Below are 11177 nucleotides of genomic sequence, written 5' to 3'. Positions count from 1 at the left end.
ATGGAAATACTTACTGGAGCAGGAACTCCTGAAAAAAGCAAGTTTACAAATGCTTAGTTTAGTAAAGGCTTAGTTTGAAGGTGGAATTGGTCCAACCCTAGAGTACCGAGTGCTTAATAATGTAGTGAGAAGCAGTATTTATGGGTCAAAGATCAACATGCTGACGGGAGTCCCGGCTGGTCCCCAGTTAAGACTTTCCAACATCTATTAAAACTCTGTAAACCACGAGTAACATGAAGCTTAAATCAAAAGTTGCTTCTGAATTATTGCATGTTTGTGATGTGTCAGTATTTTGTTTAAATATGGCGACTGTAAACAGCCACAAATTGGAAATGAAGCAGGTTGTAAAAAAATACACTTTTATTTTCTAGAATGGGATTTATTATTTGTAATATTTGATTATGAGCTGCATGAATTACAAAGTAGTAAAAGGAGAAAACTAACACAAAATGAAATAAATGATACAAAATATAAACTGTTTGTACTATTGTTATGTGTTGGATATGTGCAATAAATTCAACTCTCATGTCTCCAGCTCCAGTCCTTTCCATGACTTAGCTGCGTTCCTTTTGTACTGCTCCAACTCCTGAAAACAGATGCAGACAAAAAGAAAGAAAGAAAGGAAATACAGGAAACTTTAAGTATTTCGATTTCAGAAAGTACATCAGCACACAAGGAAGTAACAAGGCCTTGTTCAGTCATCTTTCAGTGTGAATTGGTAAATACATGTGATTGGTTGGTTTTTAGTTTTTCCTCTGATACTTGCCATATTTATCTTCTATTTTAATTCTGGTTTGTGGATGTTTTACCGTGACCGCAATGACGACCACAACCCAACATGCGTTGGTTAAAAATCAAGTGTCACTGGAGTTTTGACCTGTTTCTGACCTTTTTCTCTCTTAAATTAAGTGAAATTCACATGAAAAAAAAGATACTTCCTTCATCACAAAAGGAATTGATGAATTATTAATTCACCTTAGCAGTAGGTAAAGTTGTGTGAGAAGTTTATGTATCTCATTTACAGAAGTATGTCACCTCTATGTATTACACAGTTCATTTTTGCTTTAATCCAGATTGGCAGATTTCTTTGAAACTAACATCACTTTTTTGTTAAATTATCCTCTGAACTTTTCCAAAAGAAAGAAGGGATTTCTTTTTCTCTGATTGGCTACTAAAACCTAACACATCATGTACAGATGCAGATCATGCGTGGATGCCATCAGCAGGGAGACAGCCAGAGACAGAGGCCCTCATTTATCAAGCCGTCGTAGAAAGCATCGTAGATATGAGCGGAGAACTCGTCGTACGCAGAGGCTCAAGTGAGATTTACAGAACATGCGTACCACACCAATCCCATCGTAAGACCGAGCGGCTGTTGATAAATCCGGCGGCTGAAATCCATCGTAATTATCCTAATCACGCCTTCTACAAAAGGGGGTTGAGAGGCCGCACCTCTAGAATTTGCGACATGGATAGACGAAAGGCGGCAAAGAAACGCTGTCAACGCTGTTGACAGCTGGGACGGCTGTCAACAGCGTTGGCGATGTAAATCGCAGACCGGACGAGTTATGTATTTTCCCCTACTGTGATGGTCAATAAAATGTGATAAACTCCAGATTAAATGAAATCTAAAATTGAACGATGTTTTACTTTTTCTCCAATAAGATCAGGAAGAAGTGGTCCGATTTGAAATTTGCCACCAAAGAAGGTCGCAGCTCTCCGACGCAGCATGTCACAAACGGGGGGGGGGCTCCGATCCAGGTTTGGATTTGAGTGCCTTGGAGGAGAGGGTGGCTGGCCTGATCGGAGCTACGTCTTTTTTCCTTGAATAACAGAATGCTTACCAAAAGTCAGAATCGGTGAATAAGTTCCTCTCTCCTCCTGAGCGCTCTTGGCTGTGCAGGCTGGTGGAAGGGATCTCTGGGTATGGGGTCCTCTGGATGTACATCTGGAAATGGCACTCCGCATGCAATAATAATATTGCATACCTTATCGGGCGTATATAAGGGTTCCCCCGCAGCCGAGAGACAGATCCACCTGCCCTTTAGGAGCCCTGTACACCTCTCCACAGTGGCAAGCGTACTATGCGCAGTGTTAAAGCGCCTCTCCTGTAGCTACGGCTCATAAGCCACTCATCATTTTCCCGAAAGAAATCCTGCCGGTCCCGGAACACTCTCTCGCGCCTGATGCGCGCGTTCAGGTCCTCTAACAAAGCCAGATCTGCCATCGTTTCGCCATTACCGAGCCGCTAGAATCACCTCTTAAATAGGCGGTTGAATAATGAGCCATCACTCTTCCAATTACGGAGTTGTACTTGTTTAATTTTTTTATTTATTTAATTTGCGTTTATGTTTATATTTATGTTGAAGTCAAATAAAACATGGGCCTTCTTTGAAGTGATAAGTCTGTAATTTTAACCTAGGGATTTGTTGCGACTCATGAGGCACGCACTAGTGACGCTGCTGTTTATGTATGCTATTGCAGTCACCGCAAGTCAAAATGGAAAAGTGCGTCCACTGCTTCAGACCTGTCGTGGCGATTTAATCTTTCCTGCGCTCACGATGGATTTGATAAATGCCAACCTTTGCGCAGAAAAGAACATACACACGACCTACGCATTTTTTTCGTCTTACGCAAGTTTGATAAATGAGGGCCAGAGTGTCTGGCTCGTGCTTGTGACTCCTAAAGGTTACGACAGTTTAAGTGCCAGAGTGGCACATGGGCAACATGACACAAGATAACTAATATCTTTATGAGTTTATGACTACAGGGTATTTACAGTTAGTCAATGAGACCAACACAGAAACACTACTACCTAAAGGCTACTGCAGGCCAAGGGGTTACTCTAGAACATTATTCTTGACACAGGTGTAGAGGGTAGAGACAGCAAGCACAGAGGCATGTTTAACTGGGCCAAAAGAACAGCAGGATGTCTGCACACTAGCATTAGTAAGCTTCTTTATGACTTCAGATGTTCGTAACATCGATGTTCGATGTGAGCCAAACATCCACATGAGGAGAAAGGAACTCTGCTAGATGTCTCCCCCTGGTGCCTGGATATAATATGGAGGGGTTTTAAAGAGTAAAAAACGTCAGAAAATACTTTTTTAAGATTATATGTTCCATGTTTTTTACTGGACACAATGTATGTCGTCATAGGAGTTTTTATTTGTATCATGTGATCCATTTATTTGTGGGTGGGGCTCTTTGATATGTTGCAATGAATATTACAAGTTTCAGATTAAAGATATTGGCTCTTTTCTCTTTTTTCCTGAATTAAATACCAGGTGTGCCCGGCTAAGATTTAATGTGCACATCATGCCTGTTTTTGGTTATGTAATTTAAATAAGTGAAACTGCTCACTTTGTATGTAGAGTGAAATGCTCCACAAATAAGAAATCCTGATTAAAAATCTTGAGAAAGCAGCACTGACTAAACACGAAACTAATCACAGTACATGTAATATTGCATGGACCAGCGCTTTCCCCACATATCTCCATAAAATGTGATCCGACCTCCCCACTCACCCTCTCTGAAGGGTAAAGTCTTGACTAACTTCTATATCAATATACTCTTGAAATATGTACCTTAAGTTTTAAAGTGAAGTACATAAATACTGACTAGCCAGAAAACTTCGGAAACATTTATTATCTTTAATTCTCAAGTCAACTCTTATTCAGATAAAGATGTATCATACATCTTGAGGAAATAAGTCCATAAGAGATTGTGGATTTACAATTATGGAATGCTAGTTTAAACTAATGGTGGAATATATGCCCACGTACAAATAAGACTGAGAAATGCTTTGATGTCAAACAGATTTCGTGGTGAATAATATGACTTTTATGACAGTGATGATAATGATAAAAATTTAAATAAAAAGTGCCAGAATGGTAAAAGAAGGTCTTCTGTATGAGACTTCAGTTCACTTAAATTCAGTCTCTTTATCAAGTGCTAAAGCTAGCCTTAAATCAAAGTTATCGCCTTCATTTCCCTTTACTCTTATAGATTATTACATATCAAAACTTGCTCTCCTTCACATGCAGGACAAAGGTCAGGGTCACAAAGCAGAGATAAGTGTACAGGAGGTTCTGATGGGTACAGCTATCTGCCATGCTGCCAACTCAATAGCCATAACAGTAACTATATTTAGTATGAGCGTGTCTGTCTGTAGTGTGTCTGAAATCATTCATACGACGTGCCTAGTTACAGTATTTATGACTGGAGTTAAGTGTCACTGGAGTTTTGACCTGTTTCTGACCTTTTTCAGTCTTAAATTAGCTCAAACACAAGAATATAGCTGGTGAAGATGAATTACCTGGTCTTTCTGGGCTCTCATGACATCAATCTGAAGCTCACTGTACTGCGGGTCTTTGGCAGGATCCTTTAGTTCTCTCTGCTCATTGGTACTCTGGAAAGATAAAACCACCTTAATACACTGATAACTGTTTAAAATGGCTCTTGTCCACAGATCACACATACTGTACATTAATCAGAAAGAACACTTCAGAGACAAAAAAAAAGCTGCGTTTTGCAAAGCAGATAAAGGCAAAGGTGATGCCAGAGAATGAACTACCTCAGTGGGAAACACACGCTCGTACACTTTCTTCCAGAGGTCCTTCGGGTTTTTAGCATGCAGAGAAGTTATGTCCACATCAACAGAAGGAGGGGAGCCTAAATTAAGAGAAACATTATTTTAAACACAAGGTGGCTCAGAATCTGTTTCATCCAAATCCATTCCTGCATTTGACCACTAGATCCTGCTGTGCTCACCTATTTGGCTGAAAGAGTCAGAGCCTGCGGGAATGATGAGAGGCTTGTTGGGATCACAGGACACATGTTTCCTTATTACAACATTAAAAAAGGAAGAATAACTCAACTAATGTAATAACAAACAATTTATATGATCAAGAGTCACCTTTCTAAAACAGTTTTTTAACAAAATAGCCTTCAATAAAACAGCAATTATATAAGGTCTACGGCATTAGAGCTCATCAATTTGAGCTGGGTGCCAACAACAAATTAACAACAGAATGAACAATTCTTCTGGAGCTACTATTATCTTAAGACCCCAAAAGCTTTGTGCTGCATTTCATAAAAATGTATGGATTCCTAGTAAATAAATCAAATAAGCAAATCAATAAGACTTCTGACATTATTGGTGATCATACTGCAACTCTAGCATTCCTTGTTCGATACAACTTTACTGATCGTGCCAATTTCCTCACCCTTTGTCCAAATCGAATGCCAGATGAGAAAAGAAGCTCTTGGTTTTAGACATGAGGCTCTCAGACTTGATACTGGTGAACTAATGAAAAAAAGGAGACACAGAAATAGAGGGATAAACTAAATATCCAGTGGTAAACAACAGGAAATTTCTTATTGAATATAAATATACTGCATGCGTGGTTAAGTTGCACTTACAATAAGTGAGGCTGCGTAGTAGTGGGCAATAAAACGCAATGTTTTACCGACCACTTTCTTCTTGTCCGAGTCAAATTCCTGCAACACGATTAAAGAAAAGAAGCCATACAAATTATAGAAAGTCCTCAGACATCTATCAAGTAATAGAACTGACTCTCATGTTAACTGTGAATGTATATAAGCAAGTCTTTTAACAATGTACATTTCTAAAGATATGATAAACACTGATAACTGTATAAATAATAAGCAGTGTCATTCAGCCACTGTAAGATCAACGGCACAGATAAGCCTGAAGGATGTGTTTTACCTGAAAGAGGTCATACTTGCTGCCAATGATGAGCAGGGGAACAGGAAAAGGACTGATCAGCTCTCTGTCCTGTTGACAGCAAGGAAGGAAAGCCCTTACACATCTCTTCTTTCAGCAAAGTCAAAATCACCATTTGTTTTTTCTTTCAACATACAAATATCAGCTTTAGATATTGTTATTTATTAGTGTTGGACTTTTTACATCTCGCTTTGTGAAGCAGCAATGTCTAGAAACTTGAGAAAAGAGCCGTTTATGCACTTTAAAACACAAGATGAACAATTTCAAAGATGCTAATAAGTTAGTGAATGTAACTGGCCATACGGGGTAGTCTTTAGGTAAGACACGTGCTGCAGAGTGGACTGGTGTCTGGTGTTTGCTTCTGTGTCTGGGCTTCTCTGCTTGCTGTGCCTGGGAAGTAACTTTGTCCAAATGAGCATGTGCTGTCTGCAGCAGCTTTTCTATGGTTCCCCACAGGGCGTTGGGTTTAGACAGGTCCAGAATGAGGATGACAGAAAGAGACCTGAAAAAGAGGGGGGCACAAAAAGGATGATGTTGCATATTTACTCAAAGTTCAAAGCATTCTTATGTTAAAGCCTAGAATACTGCCCCTTAATCTAAAACACAAGTGTTGAAAGAAACCACAATTCCTCAGGAGTGCGTTTAAGTGACCTACCTGATGCTGACAGGTGTAATGGCTATTTGTACGAGGTCTGACAAAGAAGTCCCTCCTCCCAGCTCCCATAAGTGGGCTATGTCTTTGGGCTGAAAGAAGAAACCATTACACTATGAGTCATATCCTCCAAGTTACACATAATGTGCAGCAGTACACCTGTTCTGTATTTCTGTTTCATTTAATAAATATCATAAGTATATTCAATGAAGTTACAGAGGGCAAGTAGATTTCAATAAAAAGCATATCAAGGACATGGGACACAGTAAATAAATGATTCGGAAAACCGTTTGATATGTGATTGACAATAACAACGACAAACAATTTAGTGGTTTGTACACACAAGGTTTTTTTTCTAATGGCAGATCGTTGATAGTTATATCTGTGCAGGTGTCACTGCACCTAGTATCAGGTGTGTGTTTTTCTCCCTTTAAGAATCATATTCAAGAGTCTGAAAGTTTCCAAAGTCTTACAGTGTTGTGTCCCCGAGCCCGTCTGCCAAAAGTGTACTCCAGCGCTAGAGTTGGCTTTGGTGGTTCATCCCTGGTGGATAACAGATCAATATTATTTCAGTATATCAAAACACTTCACTTTCAAGCTTTGGGTGATGTCATCTTTTAAATGGGGCAGCTAAAGTGTCATTTTGTACAATATTTTGTGCCATGGAGAATGCAGCTGAAAGCTTTGTAAGCTACTGTGTGCTTTACTGTTTAATAGTGTATTGGGTGAATTCCCTTTAAACGGAGTCTGCATACAGAATACTGTGGGTACATTTTGAGATGAGGGTTGAGTACCAAGACAACATAGAGAACTACCTGTCGAGACATCTGAGGAGAATGGATGTTTTACCCTGTAAAAGACGAGGCAGGCTTACTAGCTGTGACTTACTACGAGTTTTGGTGTCAGGTTTTATTTATTTTTTCGTGATTAGAAAGCAACGAACATGCTGAATGTGTTCTGACTCCATGTTAAACACACCCCAGCCTTGCTCCCCATCAGAAACACGGTCCTCTCGCTGACGGTCTCTCCTCCGTCCTCCTCCCCACATCCGCTCTCCCGATTCTGGACCTCCGCAGCAGCCAGCTCCCATAGAGTGTCTGAGCTGCCAAAGAAAACAAACATGCTATGAGATATCGTTTCATAGCTGTAAACACTGCATACGCGACAACTCTTACCTTATTTTTGCCATGAAATTAGATTGTGAACGCTGGGAATGCAAGATAAACGGCTACTGAAGGAAGAAAACGTTATACGTTGCCAGAGTAACGGCGCTCCTTGATGATGTAATCAAGTGACGTATTTGTGTGCGTTGTGGTAAATGTAGTGAGCTTGTCTTGCCAACCACGCTTGTGCTTTCAACCGATACAAAATAAGACATAACTCCGCGGAATAAAGTTAAACTATTCACGCGTATGCTAAGTCCTATAAATCTGTTTGTATTGTCAGTGATTGTGCTTCACCAACCCCTCTATAATGAACCCATTACGCAAAATTTAGGTGATCCAGGGATAAACAAGCTTTTATGGACCTTTTTTGTACTCACAATTTATTATATACAATGCATGTGTTAACCCTTGTATGGTATTCGGGTCAAATCGACCCGTTTCAAATTTTTAAAAGAAGAAAAATGGTACAAGTATACATTTTCTCTACCTGAATCTCAATGGCCTTATCTTATTTTCTGTGATAAACATGTACAAACAAACCAAAAAGTTTTGAGGACACATGCTACTACACGCCACACATTTACATCCTTCATATGGTCTTCGGGTCATTTTGACCGGCACGCACAGAGACACACACAATGTTACATTATTATCATCAAAGCACAGAGAAGCTGTTTCTTCTCACTTTCTTGTAAAAATCAAACATTTTATCGCACTATATGCGTTACACCTGCACATCAAGGGGGTGAGACAAAATCACAGTACAGTCTTCCACCATCAGTATGACCAAAAGATTTAGCTGCCAGAGGGCTTTGGAACTCATATTTGAAGGGAGTCAGGCACATAGCGATGTGGAAGAGGAAGATGTCTCTGAATATGAAGATAATTTAGATGTCAATTCAGAGTGTTCTGAAGATGGCCTTCACTCGGAATATGCACTACAAGGAGCACCACAGGTGGCCGCTGGAGCAGCTCAAGAACCAGCCACTGGAAGAGCCGCACAGCCCTCTTTAATTGAGATAAAGACAATATGTTAATGGTTTATGAATTAAAATTTTATGTTAGAATTGTTTCTAAAGCCCCAAATATGTCCCGGGTCAATTTGACCCGAGGGACAACAAAGGATCCCAAAACTGAAGACCATACAGGGGTTAAGATACACAACTTAATTTTTCAACTGAGAAAAAAAAAGATCACCCTTTGAACCCTTATTAGAGAGTAACGACTTTATTCCTGACAATTCAATAAAATGTGATCAGTGCTTTTAATAGAAGATGCTTTCATTTATTTTGTTACACCTTTAAAGGGGATTCATGGTCCAAGCATCAACTGTCAATTTCCAGTAACAGCAAAAACAATATTAAAACAGTTTTTCTTCATTGCAAGCCACTGAAAAAGCTGACGGAACACATTTAAATAACATTTGATAAAATACTGTACATGAACTTATGGCATCAAGTTTCCAGCGCAGGCAGAGAGATCTTCACTGAATCAAGAGTTGGCATTTCTTCCTGTTGCGATGATCTTTCAAATGTGCTTACTCAGGAGGTCCTGAACAACTTGAAATGCTTTTAAGGTTTAATCCATGAAACAAATGATGGTAAAGGATTATACTGTCTTTGCTGATGAACCAGTCTGTCAGGACTTTTTTCTGGGTTCGTCACAATAGGGTACATTTTCCAGAAAGAGGCCCTCTCTGGGTCGAAGCACTGTCAGACAAAAAAGGGTGAGGAATAAATATGTATAATATCATAAGGGGAAAAAAAAAAAAAAAAAAAAATCACCAAATATGTCAAAATATGCATTGTCTGAATTCAAAAGTTGCTCTGATGTGACTTGAGAAGAAAAATCATATCATACAGAGCTTCTCTTCTCCAACATGTTCCATTTGTACTACACCCTCTCGAAGAATAGTTTCCACAGCTGAGCCCATTTTAATCATCTGTAAAAAACGCAGAGATAATTAACTTTTCAGGATGAACAGAACTCACAAACAGATTATAAGATAGTTAGGCTCCGGGCATGAAACATATAAAACACCTGCCCTCCTTCAAATGTAACAGCACCCATCAGTTTTGTGTCTTTATTTTTTTTACTTATCAAATCAGCATTTCATCCTTTAGATGAGAACACAGGACTTAAGATCCAAAGATTAAACTCTTTACTGACCTCACTTTCTGCATTTTAAGTATTAATAAAAAGCACTGAAGAAGCTTTCTACAGCTGATATAGCATAACCAAACTTTGTCCAAACATTCAAAAATTGTAATATAAAATATTCAGGACTTACTGCTTATTCTTGTCATGTTTGCACATAATGCTTCATTTGTTTGTCAAGATACAGCAATTCTTTTTTTTTCTTTGTTTGAATATTACTGTCTAACATCATTGTACAAAAGACAAAGCTGCTGTGGTGGCGCAAGGTTATTCTGACTCCAAGCAATGGCATACAACAATGTTCTATGAACATACCATCTAAAATTAAAATTGACCATCTAAATGACATCTCTTTTCATACTCAGGATATATTGCTGTTGCCAGAGCCCATGCTGAATTGGCAAATTTGGCATTTAATTATGCTGCACCCATAGGCGTAGGAACCGGGTGGAGACGTGTCCCCCCCAATATTGGAGACAGGCACATTTGTCCAACACAAGAATGATCTTATATCTGTCAGGTTTCCGATATGTTTCCCCCCAATATTAAACACTTTCCTACGCCCTTGGCTGCACCTCTTCTACGGAATCAACTTCAAAACTGGCTTCAATCAATTTAAAGCAATTTCATTTGACTGAGACACAGGTACTTTCAGATGTAGAAGTGTTGATTGATTGTTTTATCCTGTCCTGGCAAAGACACTTTGTGAAAAAGGTATTTGACCTCAATTAGACTTTTCCTGGTTCAATAAAATGACATAATAATCATAATAACAATAATATTACACAACACCAATAATTCTGATAGAAAATGGCCACTGTACCTTCTGGATGTTTTCCTCTGACGTTTCATTTTTATTTTTTTGGAACTCCTCGTTGATCTTAAGTCTTGCAGCTTTGCGGAAGAAAACATTTATTTTACATTTGAATAATCGGATAATGGACCAAGTTTGCTTGGTTAACATCATGAATCAATGCAAGACACTTTACAGTTTTGTTCTTTTCTGAGAATCAAACCAACCTGCTGCATAGCCCACCTGTCAGTGCTCTTTCATCTTCTTTGAACACAGCCATCCTCGTTCTGTGCAGCGATTTAAACACGCTTAGAACCTGCATTTAGATTTAAACACGCTTAGAACCTGCATTTAGATTTAAACACGCTTAGAACCTGCATTTAAACACACAGTCAGCAACGAGCAACTTCGCAGCAGCTGTTACATGAACTCAAGCAGCTGTTATTTGACATATTAAACGACTTAAGCAACGTAACATGACATAAAAACAGATATTCATGTACAATTAGCCAAACGATGTAAAAGGAAAACCTGGTTTAAAATATTATTGTTAAAAAAAGCTCAAGCACGTCTCATTCTCACCTTCAAACGAGTCCCCATCTTGAGTTCTTGTCCTAACGTCCGGAGTGGGCAGACGTAATCAGAAAGTGCCAGTTTGTG

At 39.1% G+C, this 11177-nt stretch overlaps 2 protein-coding genes across 3 annotated transcripts; both read right to left on the bottom strand.

The window, feature by feature from the left end:
* Positions 1–378: 378 nt before the first annotated feature.
* Positions 379–7704, bottom strand: dync2li1 (dynein, cytoplasmic 2, light intermediate chain 1). Of its 2 annotated transcripts, none has more exons than XM_075479225.1 (13): positions 7577–7704; positions 7345–7503; positions 7217–7251; positions 6875–6944; positions 6405–6493; positions 6053–6251; positions 5732–5800; positions 5425–5502; positions 5229–5308; positions 4774–4844; positions 4577–4674; positions 4319–4411; positions 379–586 (listed from the first exon to the last, which is right to left on the bottom strand). In XM_075479225.1, the coding sequence occupies exons 2-13, from the start codon at positions 7489–7491 to the stop codon at positions 524–526; spliced, it is 1092 nt and encodes a 363-aa protein (XP_075335340.1). In that variant the 5' UTR covers positions 7492–7503; positions 7577–7704; the 3' UTR covers positions 379–523. The 2 variants fall into 2 exon arrangements, with proteins under 2 accessions (XP_075335340.1, XP_075335349.1); XM_075479234.1 differs by having other exon boundaries at positions 7380–7503; positions 7577–7703.
* Positions 7705–8775: 1071 nt separating this feature from the next.
* lyrm7 (LYR motif containing 7) lies at positions 8776–11149 on the bottom strand. The gene is made up of 5 exons (XM_075479248.1): positions 11100–11149; positions 10761–10833; positions 10548–10618; positions 9428–9509; positions 8776–9276 (listed from the first exon to the last, which is right to left on the bottom strand). The coding sequence occupies exons 1-5, from the start codon at positions 11115–11117 to the stop codon at positions 9206–9208; spliced, it is 315 nt and encodes a 104-aa protein (XP_075335363.1). The 5' UTR covers positions 11118–11149; the 3' UTR covers positions 8776–9205.
* Positions 11150–11177: the final 28 nt, after the last annotated feature.

This window comes from Odontesthes bonariensis, chromosome 2, assembly GCF_027942865.1.
Source record: "Odontesthes bonariensis isolate fOdoBon6 chromosome 2, fOdoBon6.hap1, whole genome shotgun sequence".
Taxonomy (NCBI): domain Eukaryota; kingdom Metazoa; phylum Chordata; class Actinopteri; order Atheriniformes; family Atherinopsidae; genus Odontesthes; species Odontesthes bonariensis.
This window is presented reverse-complemented; position numbering and strand designations above follow the sequence as displayed.

What these genes read in the sequence shown, in the direction of transcription:
- dync2li1 (XM_075479225.1), bottom strand. Translation starts at nt 7,491, where the DNA reads ATGGGAGCTGGCTGCTGCGGAGGTCCAGAATCGGGAGAGCGGATGTGG. An exon ending in GCATTCGATTTGGACAAAGG is followed by an intron (nt 4,845 to 5,228) that starts GTGAGGAAATTG and finishes TGTTGTAATAAG; the next exon opens with GAAACATGTGTCCTGTGATC. An exon ending in TGAGAGCCCAGAAAGACCAG is followed by an intron (nt 587 to 4,318) that starts GTAATTCATCTT and finishes ATCTGTTTTCAG; the next exon opens with GAGTTGGAGCAGTACAAAAG.
- lyrm7 (XM_075479248.1), bottom strand. An exon ending in AGATGAAAGAGCACTGACAG is followed by an intron (nt 10,619 to 10,760) that starts GTGGGCTATGCA and finishes TCTTCCGCAAAG; the next exon opens with CTGCAAGACTTAAGATCAAC. An exon ending in TGTTGGAGAAGAGAAGCTCT is followed by an intron (nt 9,277 to 9,427) that starts GTATGATATGAT and finishes TTTGTCTGACAG; the next exon opens with TGCTTCGACCCAGAGAGGGC.